Source organism: Brachionichthys hirsutus, chromosome 11 (genome assembly GCF_040956055.1).
Source record: "Brachionichthys hirsutus isolate HB-005 chromosome 11, CSIRO-AGI_Bhir_v1, whole genome shotgun sequence".
Taxonomy (NCBI): domain Eukaryota; kingdom Metazoa; phylum Chordata; class Actinopteri; order Lophiiformes; family Brachionichthyidae; genus Brachionichthys; species Brachionichthys hirsutus.
Genome location: NC_090907.1, coordinates 92,433 through 119,339, shown reverse-complemented (window position 1 = coordinate 119,339; position 26,907 = coordinate 92,433). Strand labels below are relative to the sequence as shown.

Genomic DNA, 26,907 nt, shown 5'->3' with positions numbered 1-26,907 from the left:
CTACAGCTGCTTCGTGCAGACTCGACAGCGGCTGATAAGACTTCCTGGAAAGTCGCCTGCTTCAGTCTGAGGACTCGGCTTCCTGCCGGGCGAGAGACAATCACATATGTAGGATCACAGGAGAGAGAGCAGACCTCAGATCAGTTTCACAGTGACTAAAAAGAACACAACAGACGACGCGGCGAGTACAAGCAGAAAAGAATCAACAAATGTAAAATAAAAATTTCAAACTTTCCCCTCAGGCAATGAATTTGTGTGACAACAGCTGATCACAACAGCTGATCACAACAGCTGATCACAACAGCTGATCACCGCTTCATGACAGTTTTACTTTTTCAGCAGTTTTTCTTTATTCTACAGAAAAATATTATATTTGAACTTTGTGTTTTAAAATGCATCGACACATAAGGATTCTGAAAGTATTACGAGTACTTCAGCACAATGGTGTAAATATTGATCAACATCCGGGTCCTGAACCTCAGGGTGGATGTCGAGTCGGACCTGAACATGTTGTTGGAGTCGAGCACCGCCAGCCAGTAGCTGTAGGAGTCGGTGTAGTAGTTACAGGTTCCTCTGCCGTGACACTCGATGAACGGAATCTTCCTGAACTGTTCCAGACAAGATCCCGGAGAGGCCAGAGGCTGGCCTGACCCCTCTGCCCCGACTCCTGTCTCCTAGAGAGCAGCAACATCAACACCAAAGGTCAAAAGGTCAAACTCACACAGACAAATTCATGTTGTTTGAGCTACAACCATCGCAGCGCACCATCACAAAGGAGTATCCAAACCAGAGCGGGATCCAGCCTGAAGGACAGTCCGGAATAAAACGGGTCTGGCTGTGAAGAGCGATCACGTTGGCCCTGACCTCGCATACAGTACACCTGTACACGTTAAAGACACAGACAGTACACCTGTAACGCGGTAAACACACAGGCAGTACACCTGTACACGTTAAAGACACAGACAGTACACCTGTAACGCGGTAAACACACAGACAGTACACCTGTAACGCGGTAAACACACAGACAGTACACCTGTAACGCGGTAAACACACAGACAGTACACCTGTACACAGTAAACACACAGACAGTACACCTGTAATGCGGTAAACACACAGACAGTACACCTGTACACAGTAAACACACAGACAGTACACCTGTACACAGTAAACACACAGACAGTACACCTGTAACGCGGTAAACACACAGACAGTACACCTGTAACGCGGTAAACACACAGACAGTACACCTGTAACGCGGTAAACACACAGACAGTACACCTGTAACGCGGTAAACACACAGACAGTACACCTGTACACGTTAAAGACACAGACAGTACACCTGTAACGCGGTAAACACACAGACAGTACACCTGTAACGCGGTAAACACACAGACAGTACACCTGTAACGCGGTAAACACACAGACAGTACACCTGTACACGTTAAAGACACAGACAGTACACCTGTAACGCGGTAAACACACAGACAGTACACCTGTAACGCGGTAAACACACAGACAGTACACCTGTAACGCTGTAAACACACAGACAGTACACCTGTACACAGTAAACACACAGACAGTACACCTGTACACAGTAAACACACAGACAGTACACCTGTAACGCGGTAAACACACAGACAGTACACCTGTAACGCTGTAAACACACAGACAGTACACCTGTACACAGTAAACACACAGACAGTACACCTGTAACAGTCAATCAGACAGGATCAACAATAGATGTGGTCTCTGATGGTCCAGGCTCTCCGGTTCTTCCTGGAGACCCCTTTGCTGCTACGATGCCGTGGACCTGATGCAGACCCAGACCCAGTCCAGTCCCTGGAGCATCTCATCACATTCCTCAAGGACGAAGGCCAGTTCTGGAACATCCGTGTTTTACCCGCTGCAGATACAACTGAGGCTCTTTGGATCCCAGTCAGGTGACTGTTACAGCCTCTAGAATGGTCCAGGACCTTCTGGAACTGGGCCTTGGGGGACACCGAGGCCTGCCTGTGTTGTTGGACTATAGAACAGGAGGTGGCGTGTGAGTGTGTGGTACCGGCTGATGTGCTTCTTCAGTTCTTCGCCAGAGATGAACGGCGTGCTGCTGGGCAGGACTTCACGGGTTGACAGCCAATAGGAGTAGTCGTTACGTGAGGCATAGCGACAGGTGCCGTCGGTGTTGCAGAAGAGGAAGGGCATGGTGGTAAAGCGAGGTAAACAGCTACCTAAAGTACCTGCAGAGAGAGAGAGGGGAGGGAAGGCGGATCGTTCAACGGAACAGTTCAGCCATGGATCCAGTCTTGGTCTTCAAACCATGTGACGTAATCTCGTCCAATAGAAACTAGTGGAGGCGTCCATTTCTGTGAATCACTCCGAAAGTAAAGTAAAGTACTGAACAGGCCTCATTTTACCCAGGTCTTGTCCGTGAGCTCGGTTGTTTCCGTTGATGAACAGTAGCGAGTACCCGCTGTACACCTGATTGGATCCTGCAGGGCATTCCGGAATATAGAGTTCTTGGCTGTGTCTGGTGAACAGGAAGGCATCTTGTTCTGGAGCATCTGCGCAGGAACCTGGTCGCCCAGGGACACCTTTGGTACCAGCCGAACCTCGTGAACCTGTGATGCCTGCCAATCATGCACATCATTTGTGAATGAGGGAGGGTCCTGTTATTCAGGAAGAACGAAGAAGAACCAACTGGACTTTTTGAAGTTTGGTTGAAGATGTTTCACCTTCATCCAAGAAGCTTCATCAGTTCTAAATTACTGGCAGAGCGTCCAGATACTTGTACTCCTGTTGGAGCGCCGAGATACTCCTACTACTGTTGGAGCGCCCAGATACTCCTACTACTGTTGGAGCGCCCAGATACTCCTACTACTGTTGGAGAGTCCAGATACTCCTACTCCTGTTGGAGCGCCCAGATACTCCTACTCCTGTTGGAGCGCCCAGATACTCCTACTCCTGTTGGAGAGTCCAGATACTTGTACTACTGTTGGAGAGTCCAGATACTCCTACTCCTGTTGGAGAGTCCAGATACTTGTACTACTGTTGGAGAGTCCAGATACTCCTACTCCTGTTGGAAAGTCCAGATACTCCTACTCCTGTTGGAGAGTCCAGATACTCCTACTCCTGTTGGAGAGTCCAGATACTCGCACTCCTGTTGGAGAGTCCAGATACTTGCACTCCTGTTGGAGCGTCCAGATACTTGTACTACTGTTGGAGCGCTGTAAACACACATGGATGAGAGGTGAAATGTCTTTAACCAAACGTCAACAAGTCCAGTTGGTTCTTCTTTGATCTTCATGATTTACCACCACCTGGACAACTCAAATGCGACAGACATGTTCTCTTAAGTACAGGTGCTCCTTATTGAGGACAATGAAGAACACAAAGAACCACACCAGGATTATAACAAAGAAAGACTTCATCAGAGTCAGGAAACACATTCACTTGCTCCTGGTCCCACTTCAAGGTGACACATTTAAGGCGTGACCAGGTGTTGGTTAAAAGGCCATTTCCAGTGTTAGAGGGTGACTCTTTATGAAAGCTGACAGGAGATCTGTTTCCTGACCTTTTGCTCCTTGGAATCCCACGTCTCCCTGGTAGCCTTTCAGTCCATAAGGACCACCCAACCCTGCTTTGCCAGCCGTCCCTCCGCTGCCCTTCAGACCTGCAGCCACAGATCACACAGCCTGAGTACGGTTTGTCAGTCTGCTCAGTTTAAAACATGAACCTGAAATCATTTGTGCTACTTACCTGGACCTCCAGGTCTTCCTTGCGCCCCCGGAGGTCCTATTTGTCCTGGGGGTCCTGGCTCTCCGTCTAGGCCCTTGTCTCCTGGTATCAAGATCAACTCCCTGGAGACATCCTCTCCCCTTGAGCCTGTAGATTATTCATTACACCTTAGTACTTCTACCAGAATACAGTATGCAGTACCATAACCAGAGGGAGTGCAGTATGATGTAGTTGTGACTGGATCTTTTCTGTCCACTGTGTCACCTCCCCTCCCAGGAGGACCTGGAGGTCCTCTTGGGCCTTCATCACCCGGTGATCCATCCCCCCCCTTCATACCTGCAACAGAACAGAGGCAGTTATCCACATTAAGAAGAACAAGCTGCTTTATTTGTCATTAACAAAATGACAGGGTTAGTCTGGAGAGTTGGTTCTGTGACCTGAGCGGGTCGTCCCTATGGGCCAACAGAACCTGTTCCAGAGAGGCGGCATTTTAAGGTACGTGGCTGAGGCAATAGAATTGCTCCACCACCAGAGGTACCACAACAAGACCCATCTGACTGGACTCTTACCGACGGGTCCTGTGATGCCGGTTTCTCCCGTTGGACCTTTCAGTCCTGCCGGGCCGGCCGGCTTGTCTTCACTCTGCCAACAACAAGAACTCTACCAATACTCTCACAGCCTAGTGACCCACAAAGTGACTCCGCAGACCTTTAGAGGAGTCTCCAATTTCCCAGTTAGATTTTATTTGTTAAACGAGAAACTGGTAACTGAAGATTTGTAGATTCAACTGAATTTATAATTATGGGACATACTGACCGGCAAGCCTTGTGTGCCAGGGTCACCGGGACACCCGGGTAGCCCTGGATCACCTGTTGCTCCTTTGTGCCCCTTCTCTCCTTTAAAACCAGGACCTGGAGGGCCAGGAGGACCCTGGAGGCCCGGCAGACCTACACAGAACGGGAGACATCATTAAGTTGTCACATTTGCGGCCTCATAGCGATTTAATTAAGACTGGAGGTGTGGCCTGTTGCTCAGGATGTCTCTCCTGAGTTGAGACAGGTACGACTTTAGCTGCAATGCAATGTGATTGGTTGAGTAGCCTCATCGAATCACCTTTGAGTCCTTGTCTTCCAGTAAATCCATGTTCTCCTTTTATTCCTTTAGTGCAGACTCCCCCTTTGCCTGGACAACCAGGAGGACCTGGCGGTCCAGGAAGACCAGGAAAACCTGGATTTCCTACAACACCACAAGGACCAGGAGGACCACAAGGCCCAGGAGGACCCCTCTCTCCAGCACACCCTGAGTAGACAAGAGAAGGGGGGAAATGGATTTATTTTCTATTAATTAGTTCTGACTGAAAGTTGAATACATATTCCCAACCAGGGACTCACCAGGGGCACCTTTCTGTCCCTCTGCACCCCACGGTCCAATTCCAGGAGCTGGGAAAAGAAGATCAGCCCTTCACAAGACAGGGAAACAAACTGTCCCCAGGCTGGGTGGCGAGATAAATGTCAAACTGTTCATTATAAATGATCCAGTCAGACGTAAGACTCGTTGTCCATCCGGTCCAGTGTCTTACCTCCCATGGCTCCCTTCTCTCCAGAGGGTCCAGGTATCCCATCCTGTCCTTGATTTCCTCTTGAACCAGCTGGTCCAGGATCTCCAGGAGCTCCCTTATTTCCTGAAACAATGGAATATATTCAGAGCACTTCAAGGACATTTATCAGACTGTAAAGCCGTCCATGAGCAGCAGTTTATGTATAGAGCACCTTGTACAGACAGGAGTCACAAAGTACTTCACAGAAGAGCAGTAAAACACAGAACAATGACAATGGCCGAAGGTATAAGTTAAAATAACAAGAGTCATAAAACCAGCCATAGCTTGCAGGGACAAGTGGATTTAAAGATCACTTCTAAAAGCTAAAGGACTGTCCACATCATGACATCCCAGGGACAAACCTGGCAGAGAGCCTAAGTGCAGACATCCTCAACACGAAGGTAGGCCAAGTGAAAACCCCGGGTCCACAGTGGGACCCTTTGGATGGGTGGGGCCGGAAACATGCCGCTCAAAATCCAAAGTCTCAGTCGCAGTGAAAATGTCACAGCTGGAGGTGGCCGCGCTTTTCCATGCACTAACCTCTCCTGTCTTCCAGCTCCTCCTCCTCCAATCAGCTCATTCCGGTCACCTGCAGCTAATCACTCATCAGCCCTGACTCCACATACCCAAACCAGACACTACACCCTGCCAGATTGTTAGCGCTGTCTCCTACCTTCAAGCGTCCCAAACTGCTCTCCCGTGTTTCGACCCTGCCTGATTCCTGGATTCTGTCTCTTTGTCTGCCCCTTGGGGGTCTGTCTGCCCCTTGGGGGTCTGTCTGCCCCATGCACACACCCACACACAATCGCTGCACACACCCCTGCACACAAAGCCCGTCTGCGCTTGACTTGGACGCCGGACCTAGAGCCTCGTTTCCTTGACTTACTCTTTTTGCCCGGAGCTCGAGACAGCAACGGGTACTCAGGTGAGTCAGGAGAGCAAACAAGCGGAGGAGGAAAATAATGACTTCCCACTCATGAACAAGTGACTCCATCGACGAGGAAAAGAGATCCACGGTCGTAACTCCGGACAGCAGAGACGTTTCCAACGAGACTCGAGTTGATATAAGGCGAAAACAATCAATAACAATCGACGTAGGAGTCGAGCAGCGGCGTGGCCGGGCACAGGCGCCGTCAGCACCACTAACTGGATGGCATCGTTAATGCCGATACGCTGATTGATTTCTGTACCTGTTACGCCAGTGGGTCCTGGAGGGCCGTTCTTACCTGGAGGCCCATCACATCCCTTTTCACCAGGAGACCCAGAAGGACCTGAAATAGACCGACAGCGTTCAGGATTTCAAGACGATTCTAAAGCCGTAGAGACTGAGGAGCAGCCTCCACGTTCCGCTGATAGGCAGCGATGCCAAACGATGACGTGACACTCTGTAAAACTAGAAACCAGAAGGGCAGATGAGGAAACTGTTAGCACTTAACTTCAGCCCAACTAGGAGATGCTGGTGCTATAATGGACCAAGCTCAACAGGACACTTCACTCAAGGGTCCTTTTGTGCTGCGAGAATGTCTACTCTCAAATAGGAGCTAAAATAGTTCCTCAAATCTGAGTTTGAATGTCTATTTTTGCTCCTAATTCTTGTAGAAACTGTAGAAACCACAACTATCAAAGTTCTTGCTCTTGTGGGTCAAGTTGGGTTCTGTCTTTCCCTGCAGGTCTTGCCCCGCTACACCTGTAAAGTGCCTTGAGATGACTTTGTGTTGTGATATGATGCTATAGAAATAAAGTGAATTGAATGTGGGTTATATAAAATGTAGTTATTGTTTAAATGGAATAAATCAGACCTCTGCGTCCTTGGGGTCCAGAATGTCCTTGGAGACCACAGGGTCCTGAATCTCCTGGAAGACCAACATTTCCAACATCTCCTGGTGTCCCTCTTACACCCAGTGTTCCAGGACGTCCAGGGTCTCCCTTAGACAGGTTCAGGGGCAGACAAGACCGTTCATTGTTCTTTCAAATATCTTTAAGAAACATTTTAAAATAAATATTCTGTGATAGAAGATTTCTCTCAAATCAACACATCAAACACCAATAATAATAATAATAATGCATTGGTTTTATTTATTTTTATTTACTGGCAAGGCTGCCAATCGGCCCTCCTGACCACCACCGACATTCACTCGCTCATAACATTCACACAGGCAAAGTGGGTGAAGTGTCTTGCCCATGGACACAACAAAAGCGGACACATGTGCCGGGAATCGAACCGCCAACCTCTCAATCATAGAACAACCCGCTAAACCGCCTGTGCCACTGTAGAGGAGATGATTAAGTCTGTGTAGAGAGTTAAACGATAGGAGTTAAACGCTGAGGAGAATCGTGGCGGCGTAGTTCAGCTAAGAGGAGCGTTTCACGTGATGAATTCTAAGCAGTTAGCCTGGGAGGGGGAAACGAGCCAGTAGAACAGGACATCATCTGCATACATGGGTAAATCATCTTTTTACAATACTGACCCCCCAAGGGTGGAACTGTTTGACTCCTGCCCTAAAACATGCACCTCTTTGGCTTTCTCCACCTACGTTGTACATATTATGTGTCTTTTTAATTTATTGTTATTTTGCATCAATTGAGTAATTTAATGTTAGTTTTATTTGTTTTGTTAAATGTTGATGATTTATGTACGAATGACTTTCAACGGAAACAAGACCGCAAGGGCTTGACTGTACTTGTACTGTAATACATGCTACTGTGTGACTGTACTTGTACTGTAATACATGCTACTGTGTGACTGTACTTGTACTGTAATACATGCTACTGTGTGACTGTACTTGTACTGTAATACATGATACTGTGTGACTGTACTTGTACTGTAATACATGATACTGTGTGACTGTACTTGTACTGTAATACATGCTACTGTGTGACTGTACTTGTACTGTAATACATGCTACTGTGTGACTGTACTTGTACTATAATACATACTACTGTGTGACTGTACTTGTACTGTAATACATGCTACTGTGTGACTGTACTTGTACTGTAATACATGCTACTGTGTGACTGTACTTGTACTGTAATACATGCTACTGTGTGACTGTACTTGTACTGTAATACATGCTACTGTGTGACTGTACTTGTACTGTAATACATGATACTGTGTGACTGTACTTGTACTGTAATACATGATACTGTGTGACTGTACTTGTACTGTAATACATGATACTGTGTGACTGTACTTGTACTGTAATACATGCTACTGTGTGACTGTACTTGTACTGTAATACATGATACTGTGTGACTGTACTTGTACTGTAATACATGATACTGTGTGACTGTACTTGTACTGTAATACATGCTACTGTGTGACTGTACTTGTACTGTAATACATGCTACTGTGTGACTGTACTTGTACTGTAATACATGCTACTGTGTGACTGTACTTGTACTGTAATACATGCTACTGTGTGACTGTACTTGTACTGTAATACATGATACTGTGTGACTGTACTTGTACTGTAATACATGCTACTGTGTGACTGTACTTGTACTGTAATACATGCTACTGTGTGACTGTACTTGTACTGTAATACATGCTACTGTGTGACTGTACTTGTACTGTAATACATGCTACTGTGTGACTGTACTTGTACTGTAATACATGCTACTGTGTGACTGTACTTGTACTGTAATACATGCTACTGTGTGACTGTACTTGTACTGTAATACATGATACTGTGTGACTGTACTTGTACTGTAATACATGATACTGTGTGACTGTACTTGTACTGTAATACATGCTACTGTGTGACTGTACTTGTACTGTAATACATGCTACTGTGTGACTGTACTTGTACTGTAATACATGCTACTGTGTGACTGTACTTGTACTGTAATACATGCTACTGTGTGACTGTACTTGTACTGTAATACATGCTACTGTGAGAAATCATTCTCTTCTATGAGATCCCATAAAATTCAGGTTCTAACTGATCGTTTGTCTTTTCTACGACAGTAATTCGACACCTGGACCTTTAGTTTGACAGCTAGTTTAACATAGTCTAATTCAATTATTGATTTCATCGACACCATCCAATCACAGTGGGCTTTACCTTGTTAACAAATATAATTACATTTGTTAATGTAGACTGGTTTTACTTATGTAACCAGTGCTAATTATAAAATAAGTTTATAGTTATGTTTTTTTGTGTCTATATATGTGTAATACCTTCTCTCCTTGAAATCCTTTGGCTCCAGGTCCATATGAACTTGGTTCCCCTTTAGAACCTTTAGGGCCTCCCAATCCTGGCGGCCCATCTGAACCAGGTTGCCCACAAGGACCTGCCAAGCCTTCCTCACCTTTAAGACCTGGAGGACAGGAGTACCTTAGAGTGAAGTCTGTCCTCTTAAACCTGCTCCACAGACAGTGTCGGTAGTTTAGTCTGTTTTGGACAAAACACAATTTTAAGGTTTGTGCTGCAGCAAATGTGAACTTAAAATCTATGGATTGTTCCAGACATTTAAATGTGACAGAGTTTGAAAGTGAGGGTGGCACACTGATTTATTTAGTATCACTGGAGAAGAGTGACCCAAACAGTACCTGGAGATCCAGATCACCTTTAGAACTCAGTAAAGTCCTACAACTTATTTGGAGTTGTGTCAAACGTTACCTGGTTTCCCCATCTCTCCTGGTTTACCATCAAATCCACAGGCACCGGGAGGACCCTGCTGTCCATCTACACCAGGGTCTCCAGAAGGCCCTGGTGTAGAAAGTCACCACAAATAAGAAAAACTGCAGTTTTGATTGGGCTGAAAGAAAAATAAATATTTCCTGACTTTGACTATAAGCTGCAATGTTTAGAGTTTCAGTGGCCTTCAGGAGAAACTGACACAACATTGCAGGAAAAGGAATCCTACTAATTAGAAAATAGTGTTCTTGGTTGTTGTCACCTCGTGGTCCAGCAATTCCAGGTCTCCCATTGCTGCCATTTAGGCCCTGCAGTCCAAGGAGGCCCATGTCTCCTTCGAGTCCAGTAAAACCAATGGGTCCTGAGGGTGGGACAGGAAGCAAATTAGACAATGTGTGGAGTATATTCATTAGGAGATGGCGGTCCAGGTACTAAGAGCAAACGTATTATCTGGTGTACCCCGAATGGTGGGGTGTATGGCTCAGTCCATAAAGAGAACTGGGCTCGGAGACCTGGCCTAGAGACTGGAGAGAGCCGGTTTGAGACCAGTTTGTGTGACCCATGACCTTATGGACCATGATGTGGAGCATGGACTGACAGTAGGAGAGGTGCCAGCTTGCCTCCTGGGCACCCCTTCACTCCACCATCATCTCTGTCCTACACGTGTGTGTAGTGTGTGTAGTGTGTGTAGTGTGTGTTGTGTAAAGAGTGAACAGAGTAATTTAAACTCTCCTCAGAGTAATTAAACTCAGATAAATAAACTACTTCTTCAGTCTTCCTAGCACACTACAGTCTTGGTCTCAGTTGGTGTGGTCTCGACTACAACACTACTCTGATCTAAAAAAACGTAAACATCTGACACAGTAGCAGTACATTCAGAAATAGAGGAGACTACCAAGGTAACCAGCATCTCCAGAATCTCCATGCATCTCCACAGCAACCTTGTTTCCTTTCAGCCCAGCCACTCCTCCTTCACCTTGTGGTCCCGGAGGCCCTTGAGAACCCCTGATCCCACCAACACCCATCTGACCTGAAAGACAGACAAGTCATAGACAGTTACGATCAAACTGACAAACTGGTGATGAGATCGATTTACTGGTAAAGGAAACCTTTTGGTCCTGGCTGGCCAGTCTCTCCTGGTATACCATACACCCCTGGACTCCCAAGGGGTCCAGGAGGACCATTATCGCCCCTGATTCCTAAAGAACATTGCTTTAATCACAATCCATCTAAATGAGATATTTCATTCTGGACTAAAGTGGATTAATTTGAACATGGAACAGGTGTGGGTACACCACTATACCTGGACTTCCTGGTTCCCCATTGATCCCTCTAAGACCTTCTGGGCCAGCTCCTCCCACTGGACCTGGAGGTCCATCAAACCCGGGGGTCCCATATGGCCCCTGAATCCCAATGGATCCCATACCTGGAGGCCCATGGTCACCCTGCAAACCTTTTGGGCCCCGACGCCCTTCAAGACAAGATAATGATCTACATAATCTGGTTATTCATTTTAAATGAAAGCTCAATCCACGCTATGAGGCCAGAGTCCAACTGGTACAGAAGTTACCTGTGAATCCAAGAACACCCATCTGTCCTGGCTCTCCTTCAGGTCCAGGAGAGCCATGTAAACACAGCCCAACAACACCAACAGGACCAGGTACACCATCCAGACCTCGATTTCCTAAGGGACACTTTAGTTCAGGTCAAGTTCATGTTGTTGTTGTTGTTGTTTAGTGTGTTTGTGTCTTTCCTTCTGGTCTGTTTGGGAATATTTTTGATCATATCTCGTAAAGTCCAGATGTTAAATAAGCTACCTCGAGGTCCTTGTGGTCCATCAAGTCCTTGAAGTCCCGAAACCCCATCAGACCCTTGAGGCCCAGGATCTCCTTGTGGACCCACAGAGCCATCTTCTCCCTGTGGGCCAGACTGACCCTGCTGACCTGGGAAACCAACGCCCTGATCCCCCTGTGACAACATGCCAAAGCACTCAGCGCTCTGCGGCTAAACAGGAAGTGCAGTGATGCTTCCACAGCTGAGCCTGGCCATGGATCAAAGGACTACGGTCTGAAGGACTTGGATTATAATCATTTTATTGGTACTGTTTGCCCCTTTGGCCCCTCCTACCTGATACCACCTCTGCTGCCGGTCAGGGGTTAAGAGACCTGCTTTACATTTTCCTAACTTAACTTCACACAGCTAGCATTACCTTGGGGCCTGGCATCCCTGGGGGGCCTGCTGGCCCGGCTCGTCCTTTGATACCATAACTTGGTAAACCTGGAGCTCCTGGAACCCCCTTGACTCCTGAATGTGGCAGAACAATGCACTGTTGTTCTCTGACATTGATACATGTATTTAATAAAATATTCTGCTCATTGTGTTAAAATCAGTTCATGAACCTGACCTTTGACCCCAGGGAAGCCTGGAGGACCCTGAACTGAATATCCATTATGCCCTTTTTCTCCCTTTAGACCGACATATCCTGGATCACCTGGACGTCCAGTCACACCTGAGACCAGACAACAACAGGTAAGTCATACACATAGACATGACTGACTTTTCTAAAGTCATTTATGTGATATACAGTATATTTGTTTGAAGAGAATAATCTGTCTCACCTTCAGGTCCTGGGTTTCCAGGTAAACCCTTCTCTCCGTTCTCTCCAGGATCTCCTGGAGAGCTCTTGATTTCACCTGGAGAACCTTTTTCGCCTGAATGGTCAGACAGTAATATGCTTTGCGTTTGTATCCATGTAGAGTCTCCCCCTATCAATCACCCTGATAACAAGTGCAGCAATGACGACTGATGATGATAATGATGAAGAGATCCTAAATCCTAGAACAATATTTTACTGTTTGTGGGAAATGTAACATCAAACCCCTCCTCACACATTCAAGACCCTCACCTGGATTTCCAGGGTCACCTTGTTGCCCGACAACTCCCATATTGCCTTTGGGTCCTGGAGGTCCTGGAGCCCCAATACCAGCAGGTCCTGGAGGTCCCATTTGTCCTAATTGTCCTCTGAGACCAGTCTTTCCAAGCGGGCCCCTCTCGCCTCTCCCCCCCAGAGGCCCCTTTAGGCAGAAACGGACGAACAGCAAGTCTTCACCTATCTGATATCGACACGTCGGTCCGACTGACAGAAAGGTTCTCTCGTCTCTGCACAGACACAGGATTCGGTGATTTGTTGCCATGGGAACACACCTCAGTCCCTCACAATGTAAATATGAATAGAGAAGCAGCCTGGACTCGACGGACAACCCTTTACGGGACACTCACAGGGTTTCCCTTCTGTCCAACAACACCCTTCGTTCCAGTAACGCCTCGACGTCCATCTTTCCCGTTGACACCTGTTGGTCCCGCTGACCCTCGGTAGCCTTCCTCACCCTTCTGTCCCACCCTCTGCATGACCCCTGGGTCTCCAACAGGTCCTGGGGCCCCCGTGAGGCCAGGAGTACCAATCAGCCCCTAAAGACAGGACAACAGACAAAGATTCAAGTCTGAGAATAATCAAACTGAAATCTGTAAATATAGAAGTAAAATGAATCATTAGAGTAATCAATCGATCAATGAACTCACCTCTGGACCAGGTCGTCCTTTGATGCCTTTCACTCCATTGTAACCTTTTGGTCCTGGAAAACCAGGTGAGCCTGGAACCACACGGAGACAGGATGAGTTCTGCTTTATTCAAATCGGTTAAGACTGGCGTGGATCCGTGATCCTGCCACCCTCAGAACCAATGGCCCACGAGTGTACCCCGGGGCAGCCGAGTGTACCCCAGGGCAGCTGTTTCTACCCCAGGGAAGCCGAGTGTACCCCGGGGCAGCCGAGTGTACCCCAGGGCAGCTGTTTCTACCCCAGGGCAGCTGTTTCTACCCCAGGGCAGCTGTTTCTACCCCAGGGCAGCTGTTTCTACCCCAGGGCAGCTGCATCTACCCCGGGGCAGCTGTGGCTAGTAGCTTCACCACCACCAAGTATGGAGCGAATGAATAACGCACACTGTGAAGCGTCTGTAGGCGCCTTGAAAAGCTCTAAATAAAACCAACGCATTATTATTGTTATCAATAAATATAATCAGACCAAAATCATGAATCAGGTGTGGTTCTTACCTGTTACCCCATCTTCACCTGGCTCCCCTGGTGTACCTGGAGGTCCAGGAGGGCCAAAAACAACTTTACAGATTTTGCACACCTCCCCCTTCTCACCTGAAAAACACCAATCGATCAGTTGCAGATCAATACCAATAGACAGAAACATCTCAGGACTAGATGATCATATATTAGTACGTCATGCGACTTCCTTTCACCCACTCACCCATCTCCCCATCGTCCCCTCTGTTTCCGGGAAGGCCAATCTTTCCTTTCTGGCCGTCAAATCCTGGACGTCCAGCGTCTCCCTGCAGAATGTCTGACAGAAAAGGTCAATTACGTGAGACAGACGTAAGGTTCAAAGGAGGATCAAAGGAGGAACCGCTCCGCTTCCTCATGATAGCTACATGAGAAGATTTCTTCTGCTCCCAGTCTTTGTGCTAAGCTAGGCTAACCACATGATTGTACTTTCATGGAAATCAACCGGCAATAGGAAAAAGAAATAGATATCTATGTCCAATCATTAAGATGTTTTCCTGTTTTATTTGGACACATGTATTGATCATTTCATTTACATCGTCAAATTAATATTATATAAAACAATGATTGTTGATTTATATTTGATATTAGATTATCAGAGGCTCTAGGATGTTTCCCTGAGGGACTCCACACCAGATCAGTTGAAAATATAGTCGTTTGCATGCTAGGCAAGAACACACATATGTTCCGTTGGTGTATGGCTGTTAGCCGGGTCATCAAGGCTCTCATAGAACTGGATCAGAAGAAACTCCAGGGAAGTTCTGCTCCTGACCACGAGAGAAAGGAAGTCACCTGCTATTCCCGGTTCTCCTGATGCTCCTTCAGCTCCAGGATCACCTGGGACTCCAGGCATTCCTGGGCGTCCGATAATCATGGGTCCTAGAACTCCTGGTTCTCCTTTGGGTCCGGATAAGCCAGGCTGCCCCTGGGGGCCCGGTGGACCAGAAACAGCAAATCCTGGAGGGAAAATACATGGGTTTGACTGATCAATAAATCAATCTGATAAATCTCTACTGGTTTGAAGATGCACTAAATGTCCACCTGTCTTCTAACCTGAACTCTTCAAAGAGAGAGAGAGTATAGGTGTGGTTTACCTGGTTCACCCTGAAGTCCAGGGAAACCAATGAGTCCTGAAAGAAACGAGAGAGGAACAGAATGATTCATCCATTCATCTCCTTCAGCCGCTCACCGGCCTATCCCAGCTGACTATGGGCGAGAGGCGGGGCACCCCCTGGATGAGACGCCACCTCATCGCAGGGACAATAAAAGATTTAAATACAGCCGTGAACCATCCCACCACTGACAGGAAAAAACACAAACCCAAAGCAAAAGGTGTATGTTCACCTGTCCGTTGATACCTCACCTGTCCGTTGATACCTCACCTGTTTGTCTGACAGCTCACCTGTGATGTCCTGTATTTTTCCAGTCCTTAAACAAAAACACGTCAACCCTTCAAGTCTTTGAAGCCCCTCATGTTGGTCTCTATCTACCTTGTTCTCCAGGGACTCCAGGGGTTCCACGGGGCCCAGGTACACCAAGCTGACCCTTCACAAGTCTGTGATTCCAGACCACCTAATAACACAAACAGCGCTAAGAGGAAGACCATGTCAGGAAGTGGACTGATTGCTCCACCCTCATCCTGTAGGCCCCGCCCTCCTCTACGTGCTGCTTACCTTTGTGTAAATGTTCCTCATCCTCTGCTGCTACTGAAAACGCCTTTAATCAACCTGGCTCTTATTTTGGTAGGACAAGCCATCCTTCCTGTCTTTTACATTTAAGCAGAGGAAGAAGAGATTCAAACTCACCTTTCCGGGGAGACCTGGAGGACCAAGATCACCTTTTTCACCCTAAAAATACACACATCACTGAGCATGCTACAGCAGTAATACTTCACATTCCTCACCAAGTACACTCACCGGGGCTCCTTCAATACCTGGAGGGCCCAGAAACCCTGGACCCCCCGGGTCTCCCTGCAGAGCAGACACAGCGCAAGTTAAGAAGTGACTACCGGGACTGACGTGGATCACATGATGGTTCAGCTCTCTGGAACCCAGTGATCCGGTCCGAGGGAGCATCAACACAACAGACTCTGGACTTCAGAACCAACACCTAGTGCTGCTGGGTTCACTTTGGTTCTGGTTCTGGACCTGATGAATTTTGATATTTTTGTTTCCTTTAATAATGCAGCTCCGCTGTTCTGTTAGCTTAGCATGTTACCTTTTCTCCAACTTCTCCAGGGATTCCATCCTTCCCAGGTTTTCCCTGAAACACAAAAAAATAAAATAATAATAATCATTTTTTTTGAAGAGGATCGCACCTGCCCAGGTGATGGTTGAGGGTCAACTCGTGTCATTTAAACAAACACTTGGGTGTCTTACTAGCGGGCCAGGATCACCTCCATCGCCTTGTGTCCCTTGAGCACCAGGTTTCCCAGGAACCCCCTGTGGAGACCAAAAAAGCATCGACAACGTGTAAGAAGCAGCAGCGAGGCTCAGGAACAGCTTCGTCCCCCGGGCCTGTCCCGCTGGGGACGCTCTGGGCCTGTCCCGCTGGGGACGCTCTGGGCCTGTCCCGCTGGGGACGCTCTGGGCCTGTCCTACTGTGGACGCTCTGGGCCTGTCCCGCTGGGGACGCTCTGGGCCTGTCCTACTGTGGACGCTCTGGGCCTGTCCTACTGTGGACGCTCTGGGCCTGTCCCGCTGGGGACGCTCTGGGCCTGTCCTACTGTGGACGCTCTGGGCCTGTCCCGCTGGGGACGCTCTGGGCCTGTCCTACTGTGGACGCTCTGGGCCTGTCCTACTGTGGACGCTCTGGGCCTGTCCCGCTGGGGACGCTCTGGGCCTGTCCCGCTGGGGACGCTCTGGGCCTGTCCCGCTGGGGACGCTCTGAGCCTGTCCCGCTGGGGACGCTCCGAGCCTGTCCCGCTGGGGACGCTCTGGGCCTGTCCTACTGGGGACGCTCTGGGCCTGTCCCGCTGGGGACGCTCTGGGCCTGTCCCGCTGGGGACGCTCTGGGCCTGTCCCGCTGGGGACGCTCTGGGCCTGTCCCGCTGTGCTTCCTGTAGCTGATTCTCATCCTCTCTGTGCATACATCGTTGCTTTGAGAGACATTTTGGTCTTCGTTATGTCCCTGAAGCCGTGGGCCTTCACACAACTTCATGTTCGCATAATGACAATAAAGTATCTTGAATCTTGAATCTTGAATCAATCAAAACATCAGGAACAGATGTTTCTCGGCTTGTCGATAAGATCAATCAAAGTTTTAACTTACAGGAAGTCCAAGACAACCTTTCTGTCCAATGTCACCTAGTTCCCCCTGAAACATAAGGACACACGTACAGACAGACAGATGTCAGACCGATAGACATATCAGATTGATATGCAGGCAGGCAGGCAGGCAGGCAGACAGGCAGGCAGGCAGACAGGCAGGCAGGCAGACAGGCAGGTAGGCAGGCAGGCAGGTAGACAGGCAGGTAGACAGGCAGGCAGACAGGTAGACAGGCAGGCAGACAGGCAGACAGACAGGCAGGCAGGCAGGCAGGCAGGCAGGCAGGTAGACAGGCAGGCAGACAGGTAGACAGGCAGGCAGACAGGCAGGCAGGCAGGCAGGTAGACAGGCAGGCAGACAGGTAGACAGGCAGGCAGACAGGCAGACAGGCAGACAGGCAGACAGGCAGGCAGGCAGGCAGACCTTCAGTTCTTTGGGTCCTTCCGCATACAGTTTGATTCCTTTCTGTCCTGGAATCCCTGGCAGGCCACGATCACCCTAAAAACCGGACACAGCTAATGATGATGATGATGATGATGATGATGATAATAAAGATGATGAAAGTGATGGTGTTTGAATTCTCACATTATAACCAGAGTGGATTTCCATGTAAAGTGCATTATATGCATTTGAAAGCTTTAGCATTAGCCTAGCTCACCCGTAGTCCACGTGGACCCGGAATCACTGGACTGGGACCCTCCTGACCCTGAAACAAAAATAATGTGTGATCTGGATAGAAGGAAAACAGACTTAGGTCACATGACCAAACAGAAGACACACCCACCTTCTCTCCAGCTAACCCTGACAACCCCGGTCGTCCCTTAGTGAGACAAACGAAAGCAAAGAATGAATTATTGATCACGGTAAACATTTAAATAAAGTTCACACAGTTTGAACCCAAATCATACAGGAAGTCTAGCAGGTCCTGGTGGGCCAGGTAGGCCTGGTTCACCTGGATCACCACTCAACCCCTGAAACACAAAGGCCAATGAGTAAGTCTCTGACAGCCAATCAGAAGACACTTAAGTAGCGAATAAGAGAAAGATCCTGACCGTTCAAAAGCTGCAAAGGTAAATTTAACTAGTTGTGTTTTAGCAATAGCATTAGCGTCTTTGGTATGCTTGTGGGTGTCGACTAAGGAGGAAGACCCCTTATCTGCAGGACAGCAGCTGACCTTGTCTCCATCTGCTCCTGGTGGTCCCGTTGCTCCTTTGATGTCATGAGTGACCGGATAGATGAAAGAGTCTCCCTGAAACCAGAACAAGCAAAACCCCAATCAGGTTCATTTGTAGAATACACAGAGTGAATTATGGGATGAAGATTGTTTAGAACTTAAATGAACCTCCTGATTCCGACCAGCAGAGGTTCAGACTGAGTCCAAACAAGTCCTGCATGAACAAGCACTCGCCGACGGAAAAGAACCCCCACCCCTGAAGGGTTATTTCAGGGGGTCCTGTTGGACGAGCGTTTACAAAGACCTGGTTTAATGTCGTGCAACAAGTCAACCTTCAACAATGACCTCTCTGCTGTCCGCCACAAAGTAAAGTCTAATGCCCTCCTTCAAGACACAAACGGGACGTCCCCAGAGGAGAACCCTCCACTGAGGCTGTTTCGTTTCTCCATGATGTCATTCAGCTTAACCCAAGAGTCTTCCTGATAGGCCCACCCTCCCCCAAGCAGCTCGTTTCCCTCCTAACTGGATCTACACCATCCACATCGTGATCTGGATCAAAAACATGGGAAGACTTGGCCACTGGTTTTCATTGTGGCTTGTTCTCCTACCTTCAGACCACGAAGTCCTGGTTGACCCTGAAACACAAGAATTAACTTTAGCTTCTCACAGTTACTGAATTTACCCTCGTCTTGCACTGATTTAAGGACTTTGTCACCAGATGACTGAGTTCAAGGAGGCGGGACTCACTGGAAGTCCAACGAGTCCTGAAACTCCAGGGAACCCTGGGTAACCTGCATCGCCCTGGAGGACACAAAGCAACACATCAGTCAGAGTTGGTATTGTTAGTGGCTAAATATGTTCATATCTACCTTTGTCCCGTTGCATCCTGGGAGCCCTGGTTGCCCAATGGACCCTTCATAGCCAGGAAATCCCTGAGCAAACCACACAGTGTGTTCATAAACGAATGAACGTTCCGTGAAACACGCGTGAATTCCACTACAGGAACCGGTCTGACTCTTTAGCTGCTAAACGGCACATAACGGTTCTTACTGGCAATCCTGGGGGTCCTGGGAAACCAGGTTTTCCTGGAAGACCCTGAAGAAGACAGAGATAAACAGATGTTTACTTTTCTGCAATTGACAAATTCTAATCTAAACGTGTTAAAAATGATCTTAAAATGAGTTTATGATTTATCGTTGTCATCAGGATACCAGAGAGCCTTTCAGCCCGGGACCTCCGGCTGGTCCCCGGTCACCCTGTGGATGGAAAGTTAAATGAATGAAGGAATTAGATAAACTCCACTGACGTCTGTAACACACCTTAAAACATCATCAGGTTGGAACACATCAGAGACCGCACAGCACCTTCCTGAGTCTGGACCCGGTCAAGTTCTAAAGCCTCATCAATGAACTCTCAATGTTTAATTGAGTCTTCATATTATTTCACACTCATTGCGTGTATTTATTGGTAATTTCAGAGACTTACCTTTTCTCCAACTAAGCCCTGGTGGCCTTCATTTCCAGGGTAGCCAATCACCCCAGGTAATCCATCGTATCCATTGTAACCAGTTTCTCCCTGTGGAGGACAAAACAAAGGGTAACAACCATGAAGCGTAAAAAAGATGACTCAGTTCCTCTGTACAGGTCGACCAGGTGAGCTGAATTCAAATGAACAGGTAACTCAGGTGATGCAGGACTGGTTAAGATCTTCACTTCAGCTGACTGACCTGATCTCACCCTGGACACGGACTCTTTGACCCCTCTCCTCAGGAGGCTACGGCCCATCCGGGCCAGAACAAGAACAGCTTCTTCCCCTCGGCTGTGAGACTCATGAACACTTTATAACGGTAACTTTTACTGCTGCTAATACACGTCTGTGTATCCACTCCTGATGCTGCTGTTTTTGTGACGTGTTCTGTACTTGTATGTTTTTGTAACTCGGTCTATCTTAGGGCGTACGCTACAGCATAGCGCTGGATCTAGCATCTATCTTAGTGTACACGCTACAGCCTAGCGCTGGAGCTAGCATCTATCTTAGGGCGTACGCTACAGCATAGCGCTGGATCTAGCATCTATCTTAGTGTACACGCTACAGCCTAGCGCTGGAGCTAGCATCTATCTTAGGGCGTATGCTTCAGCCTAGCGCTGGAGCTAGCATCTATCTTAGTGTACACGCTACAGCCTAGCACTGGAGCTAGCATCTATCTTAGGGTACACGCTACAGCCTAGCGCTGGAGCTAGCATCTATCTTAGGGTACACGCTACAGTCTAGCGCTGGAGCTAGCATCTATCTTAGGGCGTATGCTTCAGCCTAGCGCTGGAGCTAGCATCTATCTTAGGGTACACGCTACAGCCTACCGCTGGAGCTAGCATCTATCTTAGGGTACACGCTACAGCCTAGCGCTGGAGCTAGCATCTATCTTAGGGCGTATGCTTCAGCCTAGCGCTGGAGCTAGCATCTATCTTAGGGTACACGCTACAGTCTAGCACTGGAGCTAGCATCTATCTTAGGGCGTACGCTTCAGCCTAGCGCTGGAGCTAGCATCTATCTTAGGGTACACGCTACAGTCTAGCGCTGGAGCTAGCATCTATCTTAGGGCGTATTCTTCAGCCTAGCGCTGGATCTAGCATCTATCTTAGGGTACACGCTACAGTCTAGCGCTGGAGCTAGCATCTATCTTAGGGTACACGCTACAGCCTACCGCTGGAGCTAGCATCTATCTTAGGGTACACGCTACAGTCTAGCGCTGGAGCTAGCATCTATCTTAGGGCGTATGCTTCAGCCTAGCGCTGGAGCTAGCATCTATCTTAGGGTACACGCTACAGCCTAGCGCTGGAGCTAGCATCTATCTTAGGGCGTATGCTTCAGCCTAGCGCTGGAGCTAGCATCTATCTTAGGGTACACGCTACAGTCTAGCACTGGAGCTAGCATCTATCTTAGGGCGTACGCTTCAGCCTAGCGCTGGAGCTAGCATCTATCTTAGGGTACACGCTACAGTCTAGCGCTGGAGCTAGCATCTATCTTAGGGTACACGCTACAGCCTACCGCTGGAGCTAGCATCTATCTTAGGGTACCCGCTACAGCCTAGCGCTGGAGCTAGCATCCATCTTAGGGCGTATGCTTCAGCCTAGCGCTGGAGCTAGCATCTATCTTAGGGTACACGCTACAGTCTAGCACTGGAGCTAGCATCTATCTTAGGGCGTATTCTTCAGCCTAGCGCTGTAGCTAGCATCTATTACTGTCATTACTTCTACATGTTGCACGACTTCACCGAGAACAGTTCCTAGTCTGTGATCCCTCATTGACGATGGCAATAAACTGATTCTGATTCTGACCTGCTTTCCACACAGAAGCAGTAACCTCAGGTAAAGTCAGGTGTGCATAGATGCTGGCTGTGGTCCAGGTGCATTCAAGTTCCTTCCCAAAAAGAGGTACATTTCATGTTCAGCAGAGAGGAACCAGCCTTTATTCCCCTGCAGAACACACTGGAGTTCACAGAGTTCACACCTGGGTGGTCTAAGGTACAAATCAGGCAAAGACTCACTGCAGTTCACCTCTTTGTTAGTTCTAGAATGTATGACTGCATTGTTTACTTGTACAACATGTTGATAGTATTCCTTATTCATAAACAGGTAAAGTAGGCAGGGCATAATGTTGGTAAGAATTTAAGCTGTAAAGTTTTCATTCCAGTAGGTGAGTCTGGGACACCTTCAGGTAACCAGAAACACGACGCTCATGAGTCACGTGGAGCTGTCACGTATAACGGCTCAATGAGGGGATTGCCAAATACAAATTAAATGTCTAAAAACGACACTAGTGCTAGATATTTCACTAAATAATCTAGAACAAGCTTCTGGCAGTCACCTGAAGCGCCAACATGGAGACACACCTTACCGTGGTGATAACGTGGAGCCACGAAACATATTTGAGTGGTCAGTAGTACTAGTACCCAGTCAGGGAGAGGTCGGCCCAGTCAGGGAGAGGTCGGCCCAGTGAGGGAGAGGTCGGCCCAGTGAGGGAGAGGTCGGCCCAGTGAGGGAGAGGTCGGCCCAGTGAGGGAGAGGTCGGCCCAGTCAGGGTGAGGTCGGCCCAGTCAGGGTGAGGTTGGCCCAGTGAGGGTGAGGTCGGCCCAGTGAGGGAGAGGTCGGCCCAGTCAGGGTGAGGTTGGCCCAGTCAGGGTGAGGTTGGCCCAGTCAGGGTGAGGTCCCAGTAGTTTCCTAAAACCAACAGTCACTCGTCTTGGCCTCTTGTTTATCCTCTTGTGCTAATAGAGACCAGGTGTATTAACTGTGTCCTGAGTTTTGCCTCCCAGGCTTCATACTGGCGACATGTCCTCCTCTCTCACTGGTCTGGGAGGAACATTGAACAATGCCAACACAAGACTGGAAAAAGCAAATGATGCAGTTACCATTTGGTGCAACCAAACCAGAAACGGGATTACTGATGGTTTTGCTTTGCAGTAATAAAAGTTTTTACTTTCAAATCTACTTGACACCAATAACTGACTGATAGACGTGGTAAAAACTGGTGAAGAACCAGGATGGACTGAATCACTTCCAGGTATGCTCTCATCATACCACCTGGGTCTATCTTGTGGACACATTCTCACCTTTTGACCTTTGACCCCATCACAGTGACATAGAGACTTCCCGCTGCAGTGACACACCTGCAGAGAGACATGACAAAATCACAGGTTTGGGCTGCACCGAGGACTCGTCGGGGCTGAACCCAGTCTCAGGTTTAGGCTGCACCGAGGACTCGGTCGGGGCTGAACCCAGTCTCAGGTTTGGGCTGCACCGAGGACTCGGTCGGGGCTGAACCCAGTCTCAGGTTTAGGCTGCACCGAGGACTCGGTCGGGGCTGAACCCAGTCTCAGGTTTGGGCTGCACCGAGGACTCGGTCGGGGCTGAACCCAGTCTCAGGTTTAGGCTGCACCGAGGACTCGTCGGGGCTGAACCCAGTCTCAGGTTTAGGCTGCACCGAAGACTCGGTTAGGGCTGAACCCAGTCTCAGGTTTGGGCTGCACCGAGGACTCGGTCGGGGCTGAACCCAGTCTCAGGTTTAGGCTGCACCGAAGACTCGGTCGGTCCTGAACCCAGTCTCAGGTTTAGGCTGCACCGAGTCCTGCACCGGAGGACTTGGTGCACGTTTCATCACGCAGTCTTTATCACATATTTGTGCCGGTCCTAACCCAAACACCTTCTTGTATCCTGCAGGTGTAACAGTCCCCTTTCTGTGTGATAACGTCAGTCAGACAGACAGGCTGAGGAAGGTCTGATGTTGTCTTATCTTCATTCCTGTCTCACTGGATGTCTCGGCATGTCCAGCAGGGGGGCGTCACGGCTACGCCGTAGCAGGGCTTGGACTCGCTCTCGATCTGAAGTCACATCAAATCTGTTTTCATTTGTACCTGGGACCACGTGTTAGACCCTCGTCGGCCCCCGTACAGAACGCTCTGTGACGTGAACCAAAGGTGAGACAGGACCGGCTTCGGACTCAGACTCAACGAACAGAGAACATTAAGTTTAAGCTACAGTAGTACGAATACAACTGCAGTAATACACGAACGCCCAGTAGTGAATAAAACTAAAATTAACTGGTACCCAATGGACTGAAACTTCAGGACACTTGAACGCATCAGCAACACCTGGCACAGGTCAGGGAGGCCAGGGCCAGGTCTGGAACCAGAACTTGGAGGGGAGGTCAAAGTCATGCACCTGGGTCCCAGGCCTTTATCGATGCGGATCAGCGGGACACGTCCCAGAGAGACAGTCGGTTTGAAGTCTCTCTCTCTCTCTCTCATCAAGCATCAAGTCCGGACCTCATCTAGTCTCTGTCTGCTGTTTCAGTACAACGGGCGCCTGTAAAACGGCAGATTGATCCAACCAATCATTTCCTGATCACTTCACACACAGGCTGGTGACATCAGTCAGGAAGTAGGGATGATGCTGGATCAATAAGTTATTGTCAACTCAATAATTTATCCATCACATGAAACTTCTATTCATTCGAGGTGCGTTCCCTCACCCTGTTGGCGTCTCCTGGAGTGGAGGTGCAGCAGAGCATCAGAACCAGCAGCAGGACCATCCTCCGTCTCGGACCCCCCGAAGCCTCCATGCAGACGTGCAAAGACCCGGTGAGACTGACTCCAGGTCCGGCGGACAGCTCCGGGTGGCTCGGCATGCCGGTTTGGTTCAGTTCAGTTCGGTGCAGGTGGAGAGGGAGGGAGGGAGGGAGCGGAGAGGGAGGGGGGTGTACAGGGCCGGACATCAAACGCACCACACTCAGTGGAATTCTTCCGCTTTGTGGATTCTTAAAAAATAAAAGCATTTTGATATCGCTTACCGCTCTGGGAGCATCTGGAGCATTTCCTGGAACAAATCCAGAGTTGTTGGCCGATGTTTGGTGGCTGGTTGTTGGTTGTTGTTGTTGGTTGTTGTTGGTTGGTTGGTTGTTGGCCGATGTTTGGTGGCTGGTTGTTGGTTGTTGTTGGTTGGTTGGTTGTTGGCCGATGTTTGATGGCCAGTTGTTGGTTGTTGTTGGTTGGTTGTTGTTTGGTTAGTTGTTGGCCGATGTTTGGTGGCCGGTTGTTGGTTGGTTGTTGTTTGGTTGGTTGTTCGCTGATGTTTGGTGGCCAGTTGTTGGTTGTTGTTGGTTGGTTGTTGTTTGGTTAGTTGTTGGCCGATGTTTGGTGGCCGGTTGTTGGTTGTTGTTGGTTGGTTGTTGGCCGATGTTTGGTGGCCGGTTGTTGGTTGGTTGTTGGCCGATGTTTGGTGGCCGGTTGTTGGTTGGTTGGTTGTTGGCCGATGTTTGGTGGCCGGTTGTTGGTTGGTTGTTGTTTGGTTGGTTGTTGGCCAATGTTTGGTGGCCGGTTGTTGGTTGTTGTTGGTGTTAAGGCCCAGCTCATCATTCAGGATCCCAAGAAAAAAACATTTCCATCAAGATCCACCAAAAAAGGGGGAAATAATAAAGAAAGGTTCTGGTCCATGATTCATGCAACAACCACCAACCACCAAACAACAACCAACCAACAACAACCAACAACTGGTCACCAAACATCGGCCAACAACCAACAACCAGCCACCAACCACCAAACAACAACCAACCAACCACCGGCCACCAAACATCACCCAACAACCAACCAACCAACAACCAACCAACAACAACCACCGGCCACCGCTGGTCAAACATTTGCTGCTCCACCTGGATTAAACTTTGGGTTGGTTCAAGGGTCGGGTGCGAAGGTCCCGCGAAGGTCCCACAAAAGCATTGACAGAAACACTTAACTTAAAATATATTTTCGGCTTAACAGCACGCCCTGTGATGAACTGGCGACTTGTCTAGGGTGTACCCTGCCTCTCGCCCATAGACAGCTGGGATACGCTCCGGCACTACCCGTGAGCCAATTACAGATAAAGCAGTCAAGAAAATGGATGGCTGGATAATTAACAGCATAAATCATATGCTTTTATTTTGAAGGCCAGAGCCCGAGGAGCGGAAGGGTCGCGTGCTCACCTGCCGGCGTTTGACGGTCCGTGCGCTGCGCCTCGTCGCTGCCGCCTCTCCTCATCTCACCGTCTGAGTCTCTGACATGAAAGGCGCGTGAAGCGGCAGCGCGACCTCCAGGTAAGTGAACCGGACTCACCTGCCTGATCAGCTGTTAAATAGACTCAGAATTGATCCTGTCCTATCCTGAATATTTAAAAGTTCTTAAATATCAACAAGTGTAATTAGAGTATTGACATTCTGTATTTGAGTAAAAGCTGAAGTACAACTTCAAAGTACGACTGTAAAGATATCATTGCTCGTACATAAAGTATTCCACTGGAAAATCCCACGTAAATACACGAGATGTTTGAATTGACATTTGAGGAGCTAAATACTAAGTTAATGTACTAATATCAATAGTTATATGTCTGATTTTTACACTGATTGTCTGTTTCTGATTGGTCCATCAGATTGCTTTGATCTGTCCGACCGGGATGCGCCTTTAACATGTTTAAATGTAAACACATTTAAGAACTGTCTGATGCCCTGGGTTCATCACATCATGTCCAATCAGATCGCTGATCAGTTCAAACACTGATTGATCAAGTATTGATTGGAGAGTTGTGACGTTGTGAAAAGCTTCTGTAATAGTTCATGGTTTCATTCTCGCGTTAGCTGAAGGGGTTGTTAGCTAACCGCTAGTTCTGTATAAAGTTCTGTTAGTTGCATCAGCGCCTCCTCGTGGACCGGAGGACGGGCTCAGATCTACACAGCTGGAGGTGGAGTCAGACGGACAGGGACGCAGCGGGACTTCCTCTGATTGGAGGGGAAGATGCTGCTCTCTTCATGCTCCGCCCCCTGCAGTAACACCTGGCGCTG

General features: G+C 48.5%; 1 protein-coding gene across 1 annotated transcript; it reads right to left on the bottom strand.

Moving 5' to 3' along the window:
- Positions 1 to 24,657, bottom strand: col4a3 (collagen, type IV, alpha 3). The gene is made up of 52 exons (XM_068745851.1): positions 24,568 to 24,657; positions 23,150 to 23,206; positions 20,026 to 20,115; positions 19,752 to 19,796; positions 19,591 to 19,635; positions 19,410 to 19,472; positions 19,288 to 19,341; positions 19,149 to 19,175; positions 18,541 to 18,615; positions 18,275 to 18,337; positions 18,151 to 18,186; positions 18,025 to 18,072; positions 17,790 to 17,864; positions 17,370 to 17,414; positions 16,478 to 16,540; positions 16,317 to 16,361; positions 16,016 to 16,069; positions 15,905 to 15,946; positions 15,590 to 15,671; positions 15,194 to 15,229; positions 14,892 to 15,056; positions 14,287 to 14,379; positions 14,082 to 14,177; positions 13,552 to 13,622; positions 13,252 to 13,440; positions 12,878 to 13,046; positions 12,591 to 12,683; positions 12,377 to 12,481; positions 12,182 to 12,276; positions 11,790 to 11,940; positions 11,543 to 11,656; positions 11,276 to 11,443; positions 11,082 to 11,171; positions 10,868 to 11,002; positions 10,235 to 10,333; positions 9,955 to 10,044; positions 9,513 to 9,652; positions 7,132 to 7,258; positions 6,523 to 6,603; positions 5,315 to 5,416; positions 5,127 to 5,174; positions 4,849 to 5,034; positions 4,552 to 4,682; positions 4,305 to 4,377; positions 4,000 to 4,071; positions 3,757 to 3,882; positions 3,572 to 3,670; positions 2,415 to 2,627; positions 2,060 to 2,237; positions 766 to 880; positions 502 to 674; positions 1 to 82 (listed from the first exon to the last, which is right to left on the bottom strand). The coding sequence occupies exons 1-52, from the start codon at positions 24,655 to 24,657 to the stop codon at positions 1 to 3; spliced, it is 5,004 nt and encodes a 1,667-aa protein (XP_068601952.1).
- Between the last annotated feature and the right edge of the window lie 2,250 nt (positions 24,658 to 26,907).

Bases quoted from the DNA above. Each gene is read 5' to 3' on its own strand.
- col4a3 (XM_068745851.1), bottom strand. From the start codon at position 24,657: ATGGAGGCTTCGGGGGGTCCGAGACGGAGGATGGTCCTGCTGCTGGTT. The intron at 13,623-14,081 runs GTAAGAACCACA...GTGTGGTTCCAG, and splicing joins AGGTGAAGATGGGGTAACAG to GCTCACCTGGTTTTCCAGGA. The intron at 3,883-3,999 runs GTGACACAGTGG...AATAATCTACAG, and splicing joins AGGTCCTCCTGGGAGGGGAG to GCTCAAGGGGAGAGGATGTC.